The 21,924-nt window shown below is 44.6% G+C and overlaps 1 protein-coding gene across 1 annotated transcript in view; it reads right to left on the bottom strand.

Moving 5' to 3' along the window:
• ttll7 (tubulin tyrosine ligase-like family, member 7) overlaps positions 1–21,924 on the bottom strand; it is a 61,869-nt gene that overhangs the window by 10,956 nt on the left and 28,989 nt on the right. The window contains exons 10-18 of the mRNA XM_076151402.1: positions 18,759–18,853; positions 16,791–16,938; positions 15,534–15,607; positions 12,793–12,928; positions 9,061–9,147; positions 6,504–6,732; positions 4,851–5,146; positions 3,907–4,041; positions 652–732 (exon numbers count right to left, since the gene is read on the bottom strand). Of these exons, the coding sequence (XP_076007517.1) occupies positions 652–732; positions 3,907–4,041; positions 4,851–5,146; positions 6,504–6,732; positions 9,061–9,147; positions 12,793–12,928; positions 15,534–15,607; positions 16,791–16,938; positions 18,759–18,853 (1,281 nt within the window). The remainder of the gene's footprint in view (positions 1–651; positions 733–3,906; positions 4,042–4,850; positions 5,147–6,503; positions 6,733–9,060; positions 9,148–12,792; positions 12,929–15,533; positions 15,608–16,790; positions 16,939–18,758; positions 18,854–21,924) is intronic.

The raw sequence follows: 21,924 nt of genomic DNA, 5'->3' as shown, positions 1-21,924 counted from the left end.
ACGTGTGTACGTGTGTGTGTCTGAAGAGGCCAGATTTCTCCACAGTATTATGATGTGTGTGTGTGTGCAAATAAGACACGCGCACACAGACAAACTGATAGATGAGTAAACACACACACATAGTTGTGTTTTTGGTATGGTAATCAGATGGCAGAGCAGTGGGCGCTGCATTCCTGACCTCGGCCTGCTGCTCATTAGGCCGTTCCACTCCAAATAAAACATCAGCTTGCACCGCCACAGACCACAACACGGCTGAGCAGAGAACAACGGCTGAGAGATCACATCATTACTGACACGCCTAGTGAATGCCATTTCACGTCTTGTCCCCTCTTCTGTTTTGTTTGCATCCTATTTGGTGCCTGTACCTTTCACTGTCTGACACAGTGGAGCTCATCCCTGCCTGCTTTTTTTTCTACTTGTGATGTTTGAGGGTTGTTTTCATGTTTGGAACGTTGTTCAGAAAGCAGTAATGAGGAGCAGTGACATTTTGTCACCACCGTCACCGTCCACACCAATGTAAGATTGCAGTAAGGGACGAGGGAGGCAACATATATATTTTAATATTGAATACATCCCATTGTAGAGCGTTCAGAATGGACGTTTCTAAACTCAAACTGTTATTAATATGAGCGAGTAATGAGCAAGACTCACCTTCCGTTGTTTGGTAGAGTCCAACTTCACGAGCCAATAGGAGGCCACTTTTGGTTTGTGGTATTTCCAGTTGTCGAGGATCTGAGGAAGAAAAACAAAGGGTGAAAAAGAAAGAAAGAAATCACCTGCCGTGCACGAAATTACAGTTCATATACTGGAGCATGTTTGTGTTTATATAGAGCAGTTTGTTTTAGTGAGGAATTAGAAGAAAAAACCCTCAGAGCATCCTTGAAGGAATCATTACATTTTTAACAATAATTCCCAAACATTCCACCCGCTCTCAAATCTCTCTCCTATCTCTCAGCCCCTTCGTTTCATCGCGCGCTTTGTTTTCCGGCAATCCTTGAGCACGACTCAGAGGCATGCAGGTGCTGCGGTATTCTAATGGGCTGCTGGTTTTGTTGTGTGGTTCAATCGCTGTGATGGGGAAAAACAACAACAACAACAACCAAATCATCAGTCAGTGCTAGAAAGTGGCTAAGGGGGAAGTAAATGGACCTTTTTAAAGATGATGAAAGGTGTTCAATAAAGGTCCCCTGTGACCTGTCACTGCCATGCTGGGGAGTGCTGTAATTGGGAATCATTACTGCTGGCATGGAGGTTATGGTTTTGGTCGGTGTTTCTGTTTAACTGTCTGTCTGTTAACATGATATCTCAAAAACATGGAGGGCAGTTTTGGTGTCTGCCAGCCTCATGGTGTCTTTAACAACCATAACCTCTTGAAACGCATGTCACAGAATCAAATCAGTCCTGGGATCTACCAGCATCCATTCATATAGGCCACGCCCCTTTGTATAATAGATTTTCTGCTATTTTAACTTTTTTTCCAAACAGCTTTGTTTGTATCTTCTCCTACAATCACAACATTTTACAATTAGAACCCAAGAATGTTTGATTTTTGGCAGCCAAAGTTGAGTGGGCGTGGCACACTATTCAAAAAAATTATGCATCTCATGAATGAAGAAGTTGAAGATGGACTCATAGATCACAATGCGCACAACAGGTGAATTGACCTTAAGTGGACGTGGGAGATGTTCAAACGTGTGCGTTGACCTTTGCAACATTTTGGAGAAGGAATATTTCACAGCTGGTTCTCAGTAATCCTTGAGGCATGTTAGAGAATATGCAGTGGATATTCTGATTTGTCCACTCGCAGTGCCAACGTTGCTGTGTACCTACAGGCACTGTTATTGTGGCTGTGTTGACTTGGGCTACATCTCCACACTGGTGCACATAAACCTTTTGCATACTGCGCTAGATCCCCGGCAAACACTGCTCCCACTGGGAAGCCGTAGAGTAAACTTTATTTGTACACACAAACACACGCGCGCGCAAAATCCACAAGGATTGACGGATACCGGGTTAAGGTACATAGGGAGCACTTCTATTCTCTTTCCGATAACTAAGTTGTTTGACTGGTATTGTCTCTGAATAACACCGTAGGAACCTTATCTCATAAGCTGCACACATATCTGTCACATTTGTTTCATGAAAAGACAAATTACCCTCAATTAAAATATAACAAAATACATTCGATACATAGCACTTTTCGATGTGAGGAGTATAGGCAGGTTTTGATTGAAAGACAAAGCAGTCAATTACTCTGACACAAACACATCATTAGCCCAATTAGCCCGTAACTTTAAATCAAAAACAACACTAAATGCCAAAGATTGTTTTAATGCCAAGTGAACACACACTTGTCTCCCGAGGCAGACAGAGTGCCACAGGTGCAGCTACTCATCTGTGTTTCCACCGCGCACTCATTAGGGTTCGTTAACAGTATACAGGTGTGGTGCTAATTGTCTCCGTGACCCTGACACACCCAGATTCCACACTAACACACACACACACACACACACACACACACAAACTGCACGTTTTATTTTCCTTATTCCTGAGAGAACATTGTGATAGTTTAAACCGTTTGCCTACTTGCCTAGCAAATGTTTCAATTGGAGGATTGACTTAGACACCAGAGGAGATAAATATTATTGAACAGATTCTGATGGAGATTTGGATGAGCTGATGCTGGGGTTCCAAGTGAGGACAATGCCTCATCAGATGCATTCATGCTGCACAGGGCAGGGATCCAGTTGAGGCGGCTGCCGGGTGGTGCTTCTCCTGCCAGTCACAGTAGTAGCACTCCTCAAAGGTCACGCAGGAAGACCAGGCTTCTGCTATGAGGGATGTTGGTCAGGACAAAATTGCTGTGACATTTGCAACATCTGAGGACCGTGACCTCGAGAGGCGCTTAGAGCCTCTGACTGACGGTGATGTTGTCAGTGGTCTCATCTCCGGGGGCTTGATTCACCACCGGTAAATGCTGTATAGACCGAGAGAGGGGATCAACCCAAAGCCGGTGATGTAGTCCTACATATGGGCTGACGTGATGACACCCACTGCTGCTATTCACCCAGATTTCCCGTTCTTTACGCTGGTCCTTGGGAAGCAGACATGAAGGTCATGGTATCTCAGACCAGCCTCCCATTGGAAGGCTGTATGTTAGACTGTCTCTAGCTCTTTCTGTTGACGTTTCTAAGAGCGCTTCCACGATGGGGATGACATTTAACCCCCAGCTAAAGGACGTGGTTGCGCCATCTGCTCAGTAACAGTTTTCACGAGGGCTCAGGTGAGAGCACAACCCAGGCAAAAACCCATTAGTACCAAAAAAGAACTTGTCTCTGCTTGTCTCTAGGAGCTGTCTTTGTTCTGGCGTTTGTGTTCTGATGCTGAGCTTGTGTGTAGCTTCCAACAGTCATACAGAGTAGTCAAACTGCACACTGCAGCGACACACAAACATACACACACCATATGCAAGCGCGCCAAGACGAGAAATACCCGACAAATACACAGCTCGCCAGAAACAGAGGAGGCAGTGATTAATACAGCGGAGCAGCGGGGAGTAGCACAGGGCTGCAAACTGACAGACAGGTTGTCACTGGGGTCGTTTGAAAGACAATGGGAGCTGAGCCAAAAGCGGACAGGCTATTGTGCAGGGAGGCGAGGAGGTCACTTTTAGTTAGAGAGTGACCGCACCTGGCCACAGTGTGTGCTCGGGGGATACAGTGGGTCCGGATTTCATTCAACACACAAACTCCATGTTCACCCACTTACAAAGGTGCCTGTTTTTGTCCCTCGCTTTACTCTCATCTTGCTCGTACCGCTCTGTTTCTGCTTTTGATCCTTTTGTTCCTTTCTTCTGCGCACATGAAAACACATTAAATCAGGCTACGGAGTAAACAGTGCGCCTACCTCGTCCAACACGGCCTCTGCCTCCTCTTCCGTTTTACCAGGGAACCTGATCCTCATGGCGGTGAGAGCGGCGAGACTCTGACGCAGCAGCTCTGCCTCCTGCTCTTTACTCCTCAGGTTTAGCAGCGGATCACCCTGCATACACACACACACACACACACACACACACACACACACACAAGTAAATAAATGTAAAATCAAGACAATGTCCCTTTCGATTATACCTCCAGGATACAGGATGGCAGTAAATTAAGTAATTCCATGAAGGTTTGCTGCAAAGCACACTAACTAGATGACAAAGTTAGTGTAGTCGTTGTGGGGAATGGGTCCCTGGTGCATGTTAACGCATCACTGATGAAGACTTAAGTCACAGTTAACTACTTCGGCCCAGTTTTTCGGTCCCGTTTGTTTGTCTTTCCATGACGGTTTGTGGATGGTAAGACAGCGCGCTTCAGATCTGTGTGTAGATCCATGAATTCACAAGGAATTTCCTTTGTGACATGATAACTATAACTGGCTCAGACTAGATTTGTTTTGTATCTTGGCAGAGGGAAGCATTCTCTGAATATTCTCTACATAATGGGGAGAGCTTTTAATTCTGTGGCCATTTTTAAGAGAAACCCAAGCCATTTGTTTTTGTTCTGTTTACATGTGTGTGTGAGAGAGAACAAATACACAACGGGACTCTGGCCTTTGTTGACAAAATCATATTCAAATAAATTCTGTTCTCAAAGTTCAAAAGCATTATGCTCCTTTTCAGTTCAATCAACACAATCCAAAGGTTACTAGTGAAATGGATGAGGCGGACAGGAAGCTGGTCACTGTCAGAAGAAACAGTAGACCTGTACAAATATATACATACATTCAATACATACTTTGGATTGCAACTCATCTCATGGACTGAATTGCAAAGAGGTAGATTTATGTGTGTGTGTGTGTCTTACCAGGCTAGAGTGGATGGTCCCCAGACTGTTGCTGTGGGGCACGCGGTGGGCGGAGCCACTGCGGCTCAGCGAATGCGAGCGGAGTGTGGCGGAGGTCGGCCTGACCAGGGGCGTGGCCATGGGAAGGGTGGGGGAGGGCTTGGCGGACAACGACCGCACCTCGCCGGGCGACGAAAGGGAGGCGATGGAGCGCGGACAGGAGATGGAGCGTCTGATCGGGCCGGAGAGCGTGGGTGAAGCGGTAGGGGCGGGGCTGGGTTTGTGGGATTTGATTGGAGGTTTCCAGTGTATGCGACCTGTGGAGAAGACAGAGGTCAGTGATCAGTGACCTCTCCTGTTTCTTCTCTCCTCTCTGCTTTCCATCCATGGTCAGGTGCAAGGAGCAGAACAAGTGTGACTTTAAAACTCACACAGCCACACTCTGGCACTCTGGCACACTGGCCTAGTGGCCCAGTGTGTGTGTGTGTTTGTGTGTGTGTATGTGTGTTATTAATGACCGCAGCATGTGTAGTCGAAACCAGTAACCAAACAGCAGTCTGGCTTGGGGACGGATTAAAGAGTAACCTTCCTTCTCTGACACACACACACACACACACACACACACACACACAGTGCTTTCATTGAAAATGAACCTTAGAAACCCACAATGACACTCTCCATCACAGCTGAACCTCTGCATTATTACTGAACGGTGTATTAGAGTGTGCTTGTTCTTTATTAGGGTTGTGTGTGTGTTTGTGTAAAGGCAACTGATAGATGTGTGTGCTTCTGAGTGTGTGCATGCGGTGGCTGAACCTTCTGAGGTTTGGTCATTGCCAACCCGACGCATTATGGGGCTTAGTCTGAGCAGTCCCTTAGCGGCTTGGTGGAGACGGCCTTGGCAGTGAAGCTGTAGTGCGCTTGAGCACACACACACACACCCATGCTGACACACAGACACAGCGTTCCAAAGTTGGGCCTAATCATGCCTTTTCCCCCCTTATTTCATGTCAAAGTGAATGAGCTCATGCGAGGGTTTGTCTTCTTAAACAGTGAAAACTGTCGCGCCCACAATGAAACCCGTTAATCTTTCAAGTTCCAAGCTTGGTGCTGTGAACGCTTCCCTCTTTTTCACTTCAAGAGAGCTGAGAGAGAGTTGAGGTATGTGTCTTATGTGAATCGGAACGCTTGAGACTTATCACTCACGCTATAAAACATGGAATATTTCAGGGGAGATTTACTCAAGGTGTTTTCAAGGTAAGGAAGGAAAGCGGCCCATTGCTTTCACCCTCTTCCTTGTTTCTCTCCATCTCTGCCTCGTCTGTCTGCATTCTCTACCGTGGCACAATTCAGAATGTTTTCTTTCCTTAAGTGCTTAAACATGAATCACTGTCATACAGTCTGAGTAGGAAGTTTGTGTGTGTCTGTATCCATAACTGTGACTGCAAAGTCATTTTCTATAACTTAGGAACCACTTAATCGCAGTCAAATAGGAAAGTAAAGACGACACCAGCTCTCTCTCTCATATGTTTTGTGTTATTCTGTAGTTCAATAAGATATAGAACACCTACGAGTGAAGTCTTGAATACGCGTTCATGTGGAGGGATTAATTTCTCTCTCGCATTTATACATTTGAAAATAAAGACACCTCTTTCATCTACCCTCTCCCTTTACCTGAGCGTTCTGCCGAGCTCTTCTCTTTGCTGTCCCCAAGGTCATAAGAAACTTTCTTTTCTCGCTTCTCTCCTCCTCTTCCTCCTCCTCCTGCTTTCCTCCTCTCCTCCTCCTCATCCTCTGAGGAAGAGCAGGAGTGATCTGCACTGCTCCCGCTGGTGAAGTCGGCCAGGTAGTCCGGTCGTTGACGCCTGGGTGTCTGGCTGCTCTCTGGCATGGAGGACAAAGGCTGGCAAGGACGCACAACCATACATATGCATAAGGCTCATGTAGACATTTGCATAAGATACACACACACACACACACACTGTATACTGTAAGGTAGACGTATGTGCACCCACAGAGCGGGTGCATGAAGACATAGATATACACACACGACAACCACATACACAGAGGAGACATAGAAGCGCACTGTATGCTCTATCACACACTCTCATGGATACACACTCTCATGGACACACACACACACACACACACACACACACACACACACACGCACGCAACCTTCTACTTTTATCCTTATGGGACCTTCCACTGACTACATATGTCCCCTAACCTTAAATCATCCAAAATAACCTCATTTTGCAAAACAATGTCCTCTTTCCAAAGGTCTAAAACCTAAACTGGCTCTCGAAAGGACAAAAGTACGAGAATGCACAAACACCCTCACTCGCTCACTCACTCACTTGCACACACACACACAGACGTACACATTGAAAAGATGCCGGCCTCTCTTCACCCTCTGCACATTACCATCTGTCTCTAAGAGGGCTAAAAGGTGACACAGCTAGGCCATGGACCCCAGTGTGTTTGTGCGTTTGCTTGAAAGAACATTTATGCATAGATACACACACACCCATGCACTTCTAAAATACACACACACACACACACTCACACAAACCCATATGCCTGTGGTCTGTCATTGTAAAGAGGAAGATGAGCGGCTAAATATCTTCAACAAAATTGGCCTAATTGACTCACAGGACAAACAAACACAGATGAGTTCTATTAGTTTGATGTTGATTAAATTGAACGTCTAATTTACATCCTGGAAGGGGAAACATTGATAGAATTAATAAAGCATTTATACATCTGTTATTCAACGGTTAGCTCAGGCAGCACCGTCATGCCCGCCCGAATTAATGAGCAGGAAGTGATCACAGGGCTTTCGCAGTCGCTGCCAGGTAGCTGTGGGGGTGAGTGATGGAGAAGGATGGAGGCAGAAAGAGATTAAACATGTGAAGAGAGAGTATTAAGAAAAGGGAGGACATCAGATAGAAGGGGAGAGGAATGGAGGAAGGATGCGGCGAATCTGTATGGACAGAGAGGTGGAGACAAGGCAAATGGAAATGAGCAAAGTGAGAGAAAGACGTTGGATATACGGACGAGTAGAGAGAGAGGAGAGGAGAGGGGGAGACACTCAGAGGGCAAGAAAGAGAGAGAGACGGAGTGAGGGAGGGAGAGACTCTTAACAGATGAGGAGCGGAGGGAAGAAGGAAACTTTGGGACGAGAGGCAGCGAGTGAGGGTCAAATGAGTGAGCGAGTCAGGACAGGAAGATGATGTCAAACCTGGGAGGGGAGGTTCAAGGTTCAGAGGTCGTATCATTGGAGAGTGAGAAGTTCAAAAGAGAGAAAATGGATTAAAGCGAATAAGAATAAGAAAACGTAGGAAGCAATAGCTGGCTCTACTTCACTTCCTTCCTCACTCTCTCCCTCTCCCTCTCTCTCCCCTTCCCTCTGAACTTCTTTGCGATAACAAACCTTAGCACCCCCTTCCTTCAAAATCCCCCCTCTAATCCCATTGCCTCACTGGTGGGTTCAGTTTCACCAGATGGCTCGTGACTACTACACCCCAAGGAGTGAATCTATCCATCACGGCTCTCTCCTTCCCCGGCTCTCAGTGTCTCAAGCTACACAGTCCAGAATGCTGGAACTGACGGGGCCCAAATTAATTTGGACAACAGTGATTTTGTGTGAATGAGTCCTCATTCCGGCTAAGGCCTCTTTAATGCAGCGCTGAACCGCCCTGTCGAGTCCCTAACACACACTTTGAGTGTTCCAACCAATTTACCTCCAGAGTGAGGGATGGATGTAGATGTGCGGCGTGAGGAAGGGGGATGTAGAGGTGAAGGGTGGGGAGTGCAGCAAGGTGATGGAGGGAGTAATGTGCTGTCGTGGGAAATTGGGGGAGGGGGGCGTGAAGGTGTATGAGGCAGAGAGAGACAGAGACGGAGGAAAAAGGGAGATGGAGAGGAAGATAGCGGAGGGTGAGTGAGAGAGACAGCCTGACAGCTGTCCCCTGGGGGAGTTGAGTCTTTTCTTTGGGCCGCTTTCTGATCCCTTTTTTTCTCCCCAAACCCCCCCTCTTATTTTTCTGAATCACATCCTACGTGCTTTCAGTGGGCGTTAGCTCCAGGCGTCTGCCTACCTGCCTTCCCCTCCCTCATTCTCTCTCTCTGACAATATTCTTTGCATCTCTTCCTGGAGGCACGTGGCCCTCCCTCTCTTGACTCCCCTCGCTTCCCTTTGGTGACTCCCTACCAATCCCGGGCTCACCTTAGGGCCTCGTTGCCTGGAGGATTTGCCCATCAGCTTCTCGTCGTCCAGTTCACATTGCTCCAGCAGATCCAAGATGTCCTCTTCCTACAAAAACAGCCAATCGCAGCAGAAGATAAGAACACAGGGCTTTGTTTCAGTGGCACAAATGGGTAGATTTTGATGATACACTAACAGATCATTCAAATGCTTTTTTGTTCAATATTCATCATGACACAAACTCTAAATTAGGTGTGGTAACTGACTGAAGAATTGAGAGACTTTGAATTTGATTTAAAAGGGGGAGGGATGAAAAAGTTAGACTTCACAGTGGCCTTGGCGTCTGTGCCTTATCGGGGTGTTTGGAAACGAGGCCCTGGCTGAACATGCATTGCTCTTTGGCAGCGGCGATTGATGAATTTGGAAAAGGCAGCATTGTGGTCATAGCCAATATGCTGGGGCCCTGGCCATTTGGACTGAGCTGAAAAACAGGAAAAGGTGATTAATGTTGCCTCACGGTTGGGACATAACAAGCTCCCACGTGCCACTCAAACACAGATGAAAAGTGACTGTTTCCTCTCAGATTAGCCATCAAGCTGCTTTCTGTGGGTCTGTGGAAAGGTCACTGTGCCCCTGACTCCCTGTGTGGCTGTATTTGTGTGAGTATGTGCATGTGTATAGTGGTCCTACTATATATCTTATACATCAGAGGCATTGCCTGTGTGAAGGACTGTGTCCATGTGCCAAAGTCTGCATGTGTGGCTTTAGACACATTTGAAGCTCTTCCATGTTTTTTGTGTTCACATAAACTCTACATATGTGCAGTGCTGCAGCCAGCTCAGCCTATAGAAGGATGTGAGGGAGGCCATAAGCTCTGGGGTTGCACCAATAAAATGTGTTTTGATCTGCAGGTACTTTTTTGATTCATCAATTCATCATTTCGTCTCTGACACCAGAAAGTAACTGAAACTATCCGTCACTGAGACAAGTGATAATGTTGTTCAAATAACAATTATAAACATCTATCAGCTCTTCATCTTGAAAGTATCAAATGAAAGCTTTATTTTTAGCTGATAAACACTGAAAGGACTGAAGGATTGTCAGTCCTTTCACCAATTATCTTTCTGTCAAATGTGACAGCGATTTATTAATTCTTTCACATCTATCTATTCTATCTGTTGCATTTTGCCTTTTATGCGTTAAATGTTTCCTGAATGTGTTTAGTAATGTGGACACGACTGCAAAATAATATGCCAGCTGCCTCCTGCAGTATTTGGCCATACGATTGCAGCTGCTTCAATGTCTCTCCAGAGAAACGTACAATAAAAAAACAGCATGTTGCTCACAGCCATTCATTAATACAGGATTAGATGCTGTGTAATCCGTCACAAGAACCTGATCACTGAAATTGAAAGTTCAATGTTTATTTTACTTGATAATAATAGAGTTTTGTCTGTGTTTTATAACTGCTGTACTGCTGAGATGAAGGTTTCCACATCTGCCCCAGTTTAAAATCCACGGGAGTCTCACTATTTTGTTAAACTGCACCAAAGCAGAAATTTAACTCAATGTGTAACTAAAACTTACAGATGGGTCGCAAACTATTTATCGTCAATGATGGGACTGTAGGATTGCGATCAATTGCTGCACATTGCTAACATGTCTCTCCTCAGTTATGGAACATTATATAAATATAAATTGCATGATAACGTGTAAATTAATTTATAAATTGCAAATTATATTTTAGGACTACGTTTATTTTCAAACAAAAGTAAATTCATCAGTAATTAGGGAGGGAAGGGAAGGTTCTAAAAATGGCAGTTGCAGTAGTTATTTTTTGTATTTTCTCACAATTTTCCACTATCATAAGTATAGCAAGTACAGTATTTTAAAGATGAGTGCTTCAAAGTGCTTTGCAAATCAATAAAATGGGACAAAATAAATATCAAAACCCAATCCAAAGCAAACCAATCCCCTCCATCTGGATCTGGATCTGGATCGGCACTAACTCTGATGTGCTTCCAAATCAAATGTGACTCCAAAAGATTACAACAATTGATTTTCCTTTGATAGTGTGACAGACTGTGACATTGTTCGCACTGCGGCCGTCGGAAGTCGACAAATTGACAAACTGACACTAAACTGCCAGTGTCAGGTAAGATGCCAGCCTTGACAGACAAGCTGACAGAGGAGGAAATAACCCAAAGGCCAATGTGAAGACTTCTTTGCCAAAATGTCATTTTCACACAGCAAATCAAAACTAAAGAACTAAACACTATCTTAGACCTTTTTCCTGTATTAATCCAAATAATTACATTATTTGCATAACAATGTAGTGGAACAATACTCATTTGACATTAGGGCTGTGTGTGATTGACCAAATATCATATTCATATTCAGGGAAAATCGCCAATTTCAGGCTCTGTCCCTTAATGAGGACAGTGCAGTTGTCAGTCATGATGGTGTGATTAGATAGCAAACCCTGGAGCGTGCTTTGTTCTTATTATCCCTCTGCCTTTCTGCTGGCTGAATTAAACTCACATCCAGTCTCTCTTTGGACTCTGGTTGGCTGATCGTTGATTGGCATTTCTATAAAATTAATCTGTAAAAAACTCCTTCGCTGAGATTCCACTCTTGAAAGCACCGAGAGTGACAATCTAAAAGTGGCCACATACCTTGAAGTTGGCTGCAGGAGTTGAAAATGACATCTTACACCATAATTGTCAGTGATATCTATATCCAAGACAGTCTTTGCACCTTTATACATACCGCCGCTTCTTTCCCTTTCTGTCTCTAAACATCCCATAATGCTTTGTGTTACACTGGCTTGTTCTTTCCCATCTGGTATTATATTGGGCTGCAAGGAATGCACAGACCCTTGCTATGATTTGACGTTAGCACTGGATGTCACCTCTCCTCTTCCATACAAAACAAAATGCAAACAAAACTGTCCTCTCTCTCTCTCTCTCTCAGCAACTTGCCGTCGTCTCACTTTGTGCCTATTTTTTCTCCCCTCAAAACTGAGGACAGGCACTACATTCATTTGTATTCTCTTTGGTCCCCTCTCTCCTATACAGCTGTGTGGTATCCACCTCTTTCTTTATCAAAGCCTCTTCCTACCTTTACCTTCAAAGCTTAGCCGAAGCTATTGTTATCTTTATCTTTATCTTTATCGTCACCAGAGAATCTTTGGCATTTACTGTATATGCATACAACAGCCTCTGACTCAGATCGACGGAGGCGCAGCAACCATCGAAAGAAATAAAGAACCTAAAGAAACAGAAAGGGGATGATGGAAAGTGAAGCGTCTAACTGGAAAGAAACAAAAACGACATTGTTGAGTCGGATTTGATTTGCTTCTAAAAGCTTATGTGCACAGCTCAATAAATATTTGTGGAGAGAGAGAGAGAGAGAGAGAGAGAGAGAGAGAGAGAGAGAGAGAGAGAGAGAGAATGACAGTGGGACAGCAAAATAGATGGAGAGTGGAAGAAGGACATTCAGTCACACATTCTAACAAATATGAAGGACGGTGGACGCTTCCTACATTATTTGTACATGCTTTTTGTCTCAGTGGGCAGAATCTTAATTGGAGAAAGGTGTGTGTGTGTGTGTGTGTGTGTGTGTGCAGGTTTTCTTCTGCATCTGCTTGTCCACAAGTGTCTGCATATTGTGTTTGTGTGTGGCACTCCGCAGGTTTCTATGATGTGTGTGTGTGTGTGCGTGTGTGTGACAGTCTGCCACAGATGTACGTGCCTTCATTCGTTTCAGAGGATTATTCATTTCCTTTTGAAGTGAGGCGGCTCGCCCGGCGAGGAAGGTCTGAAAGGCAGCTGAGAGCAGGCTTTCATACTTCTCCAACAGCAGCTTGTCGTCTGGGGGGTAAATACGTCTGCAGGCCGCAGAGACACAGAGAGAAAAGCAAGAAGAGTGAGTGAGTAATAGAGGAGCGGAGAAAGGGAGAGAAAGAATAAGGAGGGAAGGAGGGAAGGAGGGTCATCAAAGCAGAGACAGGGGAATAAGACGAGAAGGTGAAGAAATGATGTGATGGAAAAAAAGAGGAGATGAGAAAACAGAGCGCGGGGTCACCAAAGGAGAGGGAGGGAGTGATAGAGTGGAGAGAAACAAAGAGAACCGGGGGATTCAACGGTTGAGCAAAGGAGGGATACAAGACAAGAGGAGGAACGGTGACAGAGAAAGAATTGCGAGGGAGGGATAGAAAAAAGCTGTAGTGTGAGAAAGGGAGGGCGTGTGGGAGCAAGGGGGTTGGCAAAGGGACAGTTTGAGAAAATGAGCAAAAAAGAAAAAACAGGGACATAGATGGAGGGAGGGAGGGAGGGAGGGAGGGAGAGAGGAACGGAGGGAGAGAGGCAAAAAGAGATTGATGAAAGAAGAGAGAGGAGTGGATGGAGTGAGGCTCAGAGAGAGGTCAGGGCACAGCAGGCGAGGGAGGCAGATGGACAGAAAAAAAAAAGAGCAAGAAAGAAGGGAGACACGCAGACGGAGGGAATTATAAGAAACCTCTACAAGACGTGTGTGAAATGGCGGAGAGACACAAGAAAGGTGACTGGGCGGGAGCAAAGGGAAAGAAAACCAGGGACGAAAGTGCAAAAAGAAAAGACAAAGGGCAGGGAGAATTAATGGAGATCTTCAGTTCAGAGTCAAACACAAAGTTGAATCTTTTCACCGAGCATTAATGCATGACGACTGCCTCCCACACACACACCTTCAATGGACACACACACTGTGCTAATGCGCTTGTTCACACGTTCCACACAGGACCGTGCCCTCAAGACTAAACTAACAGCGCTCTGTGTTTACATTAGGGCCTGAAGGGATTAGGAAAACATATAAACCGCTGCCTGCTTATTCTCATAATATATCTCCAAGTCATCGCACCGGCCATCAAACCAAAACAATGACAGCACTCAAACCAAAATAAGCACCGGCTGGCGCGGAGACGAAAAGCGAGTAAAAGTAAGAAAATACTTTGGCGTATACAGAGAAGTATTTGGCGCCGGAGTCTTGAGGAGTTTGCCGTTTTAATCACCACAGTTAAAAAGCCACTGATGTGTAAGCTGACATAAACACTATACTTAATCAATTCTGTTGTACGACCAATATACAGTACATGACTTAATGCGGGAAAGCATTGGCACCTGAGGAAATGCATGTGTGCGTCGCATTCTTCTACTATAAGTAAATGGATCTTTTATACGCTTGAGTAAATAGACTCTTAATTGTTGCTGCGAGCATTCCAACTACAATGTATGCTGATTTCAATCTAATTATAGTGTGAGGGTGATGTTTGAAAAAGGAGCATGTATGGCCTTGCCAGGGTAGAATCTGTAAGCTGTAAACACACTGATTGACAGGTTCCCTTTTTTTCAGGTTTTCCATACAGAAATACCCTTTATGATAGGCGTGTGGAACATTTCATCAAATCTGAGAGGTACATTTCAGTAGAGCCACATAATGCGTATGTTTAATACCACTTTGTGTGACTTCTGTGTCAGGGAAACTGTGTCAGATTCTTTGAGTTTCCTTGAGATCTTGTGTTCTGAAAGCTAAGATTAACAGCTGGATAAATGTCTTATCGCTTGGAACAAAAGCAGACCATCAACTGTTTAACAGGGAGTCATGCTGAGGCCTATTTTCCTCTCACATTTGCCCAATTGGGCTGCAGGCAAGACTAATATCCATATTCAATTTACATCCATTTAAATCCGTCTTCCCCCTACAATATCTTTCAAATATCCACATCTCAACGGCTTAGATGATACATTTAGAAGCGGTGAGAAAGGCCAGCTGGGTTTCCTTCAGATGCCACAGGGTCCTGGCATGCCTGTACCTGTCGCAAGTTTCATCTAATAGCCGGGTAGTAAGTTAATTAACCGAACTCCTCTAATGAGAAGCAGTGTGTTAATCAGATGCCAGTGCTGTGCCGGGACACCATTTGAATGCTTAAGAGGTCTTTATTAGGAGTGCTCCAGACAGACCTCAGCCTGTCTGATTGACTGTCTGGCTCCCTGTCGAGCAAGAGGAAAAAGGTGACAGCACTTCATGCAGCCTGTGATCAGCAGTCTGTCTAGCCATTCAGTCAAGTGACGAGCGGAGAAGTCACTTAGATATACAGGAGAAGAGGAAAGATGGACCGAAGGGCAAGTGTGTGTGTGTGTGTGTGTGTGTGTGCGCTCCTAAGAAAGAAAACCACAACTATGGAATGTTATGTATGCAGGAACATTGACAATGTACGAGCGAGAGGAGGCGAGGACGTCGGTGTTGCTGAGTCACACTACAGCTGGCTCTCCTCTGTCTGTGGGATTAAATATTGACAAGCTCCATCTCCTCCAAGGTCCAGGCCAAAGTTATGGGTGAAAAGAATAGTGGTGCAAGGGGAAAGAAATGATGGAGGATGGTTTCCAGAAGTCAGGATGTACGTATTTCTAAAGCAAAACAAAGAGAGACCCCCCCTTCCTGCCCATGAGCCTCTTTACCTGTAGTTCCCCAGATGTTGCTTTTCATGCTCCTCCCTTGAGATCTGCTTGCGGACCTGCGCCAGTTGTTCTTTCTAAAGAACAGATGAAAATCAAATGAATACATTGCAGGTGAACTCAGTGACATGCTTCAGTCTTTAAAGACTATAGAGTATAACAAAACAGCCCCATCCATCACTGACTCATAATCCAGACATATCTTCAAGCTTTGAGAACTATTAAGGAGGTATAATTGTAGAGTTCAGTTGGCTAATTTCACACTACTGGCACAGCAGTATCATTGATATGTTCCTTCAATAGACTCCAACCTGGTCTCACACTTCAGCCATAATAGCACTCGACGAAGCAGTAGTGCTATTTTTAAACTAGTGCCTCTGCACGATCTTTCCTTATACCCACTGATTACCACTGTGGCTGATCAAAAGGTTAATCAAAGAGGATGGGAAGCATAAGGTACGGGTAGTAGCTGCCACTTTACCCCATATAGAGGAGAAAAGCTGCTCCACTCCTTCATTTCAAAGATGTAAAGATAATGAATGCTGGGCTCGTTCTCAGAAAAGTTAGATGCGGAGTAAAAAATAAGCACTACAGTTTTTTATTTCGACGTACATACTGTTTCGTATTGCTTCAACCAGAAGTAACACTGTGCTACATCACACTAGTGTTGTGTTTGTTTGTTTACAACAGGGAAATTGTCTTGGAAAATAAGAATACTAAATTGGTAAGGCAGCTTTGAATGACAGCGAGTCAGAGACCACAGAGTGCACCTGATGTCTGTTTGTCCTGAAAAGACTTATTGAGAATATATTTATTTTGCCATATTGCCCAGCTGCACTACAGACACATTATGAGCCTTTGTCTTCTTAACCAAGAACACGCAGCTTGAATGGATTTTGTGCTCGCTTGCTTGCAGACTGATTCGTAAATTATAAACATGCCCGTCTCTGAAAACTCTCAATGTGTGCTTTTTGGTGTGGCCTAAAAAAGTATCTTGTTACTGATGATCAGAGTTCACGGCTCAGCCAGTGTTCCAGTCTCCAGGCTGTGTGGGTGAGTCTGAACTTGACAACATTACTGCTGTGTTCAGGTGCTTAACATCACATACAGTATTCTAAACTGTACTTGGTCAGTGGCCTGCAGTTTAAGGGATTGCAGCAGAACCCAGCTGGGAGTCTGTGTAACTCTCATCAGAATGTTTGCTCATCATAAGATGTAAAGTTGTAAAATAAATCTAACCACTCTTCATTTAGGGCTTACCAGCTCTTCTTTCTTTCGCTCGAGTTTGTGACGTTGCTTCTCCCAGTCAGAGGAAGCGGCTGAAAGCTTCTTCATGGAGCCGTGTCCGTAGAGTCGTCTCTGAGCCTCTGCCTTCTGCTGGGCCAGGTTGCGTTTCTTATCGCTGGCTCTGAATCAACAAAAGGCAAGTAAGGAGTAAACTTCACCACAGACTGGTAAGGACATAAATGTTTTCTACTTCCTGTGTGAGGCTTTTTTCAACTGTCTTGAACTACATACGTAAACTACAAGTGAAATCCATTTTTCTTTGCATTTCAGTGTAGTGATTGATGATTTCTTTGTGTGCTGTAGTCCAGGGTTTTGGTGAATGCTGTAAATTCTTTTGAGTTTGACAGCATAGAGGTCTCACCCTTAACTGATGGACTAACCTGAATTTGTTTATTGATCGCAACAGGACTGTAGCAGTAAAAAAAAGAAAACACCAAACGATGCGACGATGAAACTGAGACAAAAACAAACTCACTACCATCAGGATGAACAGGACTAGACAGCTAATTCTGAACAAGTGGGCCATTGCGGTCGAGAGAAAGGGCAATTCATTTTAGTCAATCGCTGGCCCTTTAAATTGGATATTGAGTGCTGTTGGGGGGCCGAGGTTTGTCAATGTCCATGCCCAGCCGGGTCTGAATTGATCCCACTTTGATACAGTTGGTGTTCTGAGCGGAGTCGAGAGCCGACCCTACCTCTGCACGCCACCGACCCCTCCCTTTGGGCGAGCGAAGCCATGACTATATAAGGAAAAAAAAAGTGAACGAGGTAGAACAAAGCCCTCATTCACTCCAGCATGAAACATACGCAGCTCGTCCAGTGGAAAGAGCTCGCCGCTGCCTTTCAAGGCCTCCTACAATTTATTTGTCATGAAATAATCAAATCTCCCCTTTTAATCTGTGGGAACCCAGAAAACATCAGCCATGAAACAAATCATTCTGATAAGGGATTTGTTTGTGCCAACAGAGGCCGGGTGGGAGGATGGAGTGAGTTTTTATGTAGGATGGCTGCGCGCTGCACCACACTTGGCCAAACTAGATCTGCGGTGCTGCCTGTAATTGATCCATTGTGTATGTGTATGTGTATGTGTACGTGTGTGTGTGAGCGTGTTTGTGTATGTGACGAGTAGGGAGGTGACTATATTTAGAGCACTAAGAGGAGAACAAGCCGAGATAGAGAGAAAGAGAAAAAGAGAACAAAGATCTAGAGGTCTGGTGCACAATGATCAATCAGTGGACAGATGCATGTAGCTAGTGCATGCCAAGAAATACACACATACACATACACATACACACACACACACACACACACACACACACACACACACAGACACAGACACATACACATACACATACACATACACATACACATACACACACACACAAAATACACAAAGTATGACAATATGCATAAACTATCACGGTGAACACATACACTCACATAAAAACATAGTAACACCGTGACAGGACAACACAGGAAACAGGATATACATGTATATATATGTACATATACTGACAAAGACTGAATGTCATACAGTCAAATGAGATATTTAAATGTACACACAGTCAGCCTGATTGAAGAGCGCAGACACGAGCAGTTGCAGCTTTGTAACTCGACTGTTTTCTTCTTGCACATTTACATGGATGGGAGCATTCTGTTTGAAGCTAAAACCTGAAAAAGGAATGCTTCACCACCTCCCAGTGACACAAGTCTGAAACTTACAGACAAGATAAATGCTCAATAGTGCCGCGCTTCAAAGTTTTCCGGGTTGCCAAATACAGAAAAAGGCTAGAATCGATTTTTGAATTTTTCGAAACATTCAGAACCTTGTAAAGTAGACTTTGACAAGAGGTTAAGCCTGCGTCAGAGCTTAATGGGTCTCTAGATGAAACCCCTGCGTCTCTCAGCATGCGCCTGTGTGTGTGTGTAGAGTGCAGGTACCTGATGTTTAGAAGTTTGAGCGCATTGAGCAGCACCCCTTTCTTCACATCATAATCAATCTTCTGATCAGTCCCAAAACTCGGAGCTCGATTGATCTGCCAGAGAGGAGAGGAGGGAGATACAATGAAAGGTCTTTTTTTTTCCTTTTTTTCCTTCTTTATCTCATTTTTTCTCTCTTCTTTGCAGTTCGGCAGAGAGAAACGCTGTGCAATTGCAGGAGTGGATTTAGGGCATCATTAGAAAAAAAACATCTGTTAGTGTTCCCACAAGAAAAGAGAGGAAAGAGAAATTCTACTGTCTATGGATGTGTGCGCGTTCGTGCACATGCTGTCTCCTGCATAGATACACACACACACACCCTGAACATACCGTATCTGTGTCTTCGGTTTAGCTGTCACCAGAAAAATGACCCTGCCCTTTTCATCCAAGTACCGATAGCGGACCATGACTCTGTAACCTACTTATGCTCAGCCAGGCACTGCCACGGCCCATCCATTCCACCGCCACCAATAATCTCTTCATAAGCATCCCACAGCTTAATGCAGTCATTTACAGTCAAGTGAGCTCCGAGTCAACTGTGCGGGGACAGAATGAGGTACAAAAGCCAGAGTTGCAAGGTAATATTCTAAGAGTAGCACACCTTTTTCAATAGAAATACTTCCAGCGGTGGTCCAACACATTTAGATATCAGTTATTACAGCAAATTTCTAACAATTAAACTAAAAACTACTAAACTATTATTTCATTTTGGCCCCCTTTATTTCCTCTGTTTCTCTATCAGTGTAGGAAAGAGATTTTTGCACTTTTAGGGTCGTTAGGTCCATGATGGATTTGATAGGTGTGTGGCAACAAATCCTCGCCACACAGAAACAGATTCCTCGCCACACAGAAACAGATATCTAAGTTTAAAGGACAACCCTACATCGCAAAGTTCTAGACTGATTTTCTGTGCCGTCCCTAAGGTCACAACAAGCTTCATCCGAGGTGAAAAAGTTAGGTAGTGTTGCATTTCTCTCTTACTCTCTCTGTTTTCTTTCTAACACTCTCTCTCTGAATGAAACTGAAAGTGCACGTTTATATGAGTGACTGTGACAGAGAGCTTTTTTCTCTGCATCTTCCAGTATGGGCATTTCAGGCCGCATCGGATGAAGCATGCTGCGACCTTCAAACTGCATTAGAAATGGTATACATTCGAAACCTCGCCCACTCAAGAGTGAGCTGAGAAATACTGGAAAGAAAACAAATCATTAGAGACCTGTGTAGAGCACTATGTAGGCAACATATGTGGGTATGTTGCACAAGGCGTTAGGGTGAGAAGCAGCTGGAGCTGTGCCATTGTTAACTTATTCCAACAACTCAATTGACTATACAAGAGACAGTAGAGTTGTTCCTTGAAATTCATCCTTTCCAGAACCCTTAGTCTATAGTGACGGCAATGATGTGCAGTCTAGTCCTATTTTCCTTTAGACAAAATCAGCTGGATTTAGTAGAACACATCAAAAGCAACACAACAGCCTATCAGAAATACTGATGTAAGACACAAAGCACCGCCAAGCCAATCAGACATTTTAGAGAATCATAAATCCATTTCATCTGCCAAAAACCAGTGTAGTTACAAGTGAGTGTTACAAGCCAATAAGAGATCAACTCGGTGCTTGACAGACAAATTGAAACAACGATGACTGGTTGTTGTTTTTTTGGCTGAAAATGAGTAGCAAAATTGAAAAGTAACTTCAGGGAGATTTGCAAAGTTTCTCAAGGGCTAACTCTCACAACTTGCCCTTCCTTCTTCCTCTACACTCCTTCCGCACAAGCCGTTACTAATCCTGACACAAAGGTACTTATTGATGTGTGGCGGACTTAGTACCGGTGCTGTGAGATAATATTTACATCACAACCAGGCCCCCCTGAGAATGCAGGGATCCAGGGTGTTGGATCTGTCGCCAGGCAGGGGGCAGTGGTAGCCCAAATAAGAGAGGTTACTAAAGAAAGAATGTTCATTTGGAAAACTACCAGCTGTGGGGCAAAAAAGCTGAATACTTTAACAACTATTTCGCAACAGTCCCTACGGAAGACGACTACAGCCCTATTGGCTAGACGTACAATACTTCCGTACGTGAATGCATAAGTATGTGAACCTGGTCGTATGTGAATAAGAGTACACATGAGTCTTGTCAACTAGTTCAGAGGGTACATCCACAAATACAACAAGAGTGCTACTAAATCTACACCAGCATGACGTGTGTGTGGGTTAGTCATACGTGTGTGCACACCCACATGTGTGTTTTTCTTCACAGTGACCATTTATCAGGATGGGGGGGGGGGTTAGGTGATGAATGTCTTCCAGGGCAAAAAGGAAAAAGGGAACAGAGAGCCTATCCAGCTCCTTCACTCAATGGAGGGAAGCCTACAATGCATTCCTCTGTGTGCCGCCGAGGACAAAACTCCACTCCGGCCTACAGTACCTCCTTACCTAAGAAAAAAACACTGCAAAAAGAAAAAGGGAGGAGGTCTGTTCTTTTTTACGGCATTCTTTGATATGACAGCCAGGATGTAAAGAGTACGGCCTGAGCGCGGCGTAGCCTATAGGTAACAGCCAGACTGGCAGTGATGCTGGGGACGCTTTTCTCGTTGCTCGTCTTCGTTTCTTAGTTTGATTTATGGTGTCAAACTGTCACGGGGTAGAATGTTTCAGCTCTCAACGCCCATCTCACTCTTCTTCTGCTGGTTAGTCTCTCTTCTCAATCTCTTTCTTGCCGCATCTCAATTCTAGCCCCCCCACTCTCACCTCTTCCCTGGTCATTCCCTTCTGCTTGCAACCCCTCGTTACCTGTCTTCCTCATTTCTCCCACTCTGTCACTCTGCGTTCTCCCTTTCCTCTCTGACAGAGGAAGTTAGACCAGTCTGGTCCTAATGAACCCCTGCAGGCTCCCAAAACCCCCACTCTGATTTCCTTAAGTGACTCTGGCAGGGTCTTAGAGGAGGCCTCACTTGCTCTAAGACGCATTTAATAAAAATGTCAGATGAAAAGATTGGAAACTCCTTTTTACTCCTGCTTTGATTTGGTCGTGTATCACCTTGATGTTGACCAAATATCACTCAGTAAAGCGACAGAATGAACATGCAGGAAAGGAACCCTAACCCGGTTAAATAGATGAGGTTTTTC

Source organism: Genypterus blacodes, unplaced genomic scaffold, assembly GCF_046128005.1.
Source record: "Genypterus blacodes isolate CSIRO-AG114 ecotype Tasmania unplaced genomic scaffold, CSIRO-AGI_Gbla_v1 ptg000054l_1, whole genome shotgun sequence".
Taxonomy (NCBI): Eukaryota; Metazoa; Chordata; class Actinopteri; order Ophidiiformes; family Ophidiidae; genus Genypterus; species Genypterus blacodes.
This window is presented reverse-complemented; position numbering and strand designations above follow the sequence as displayed.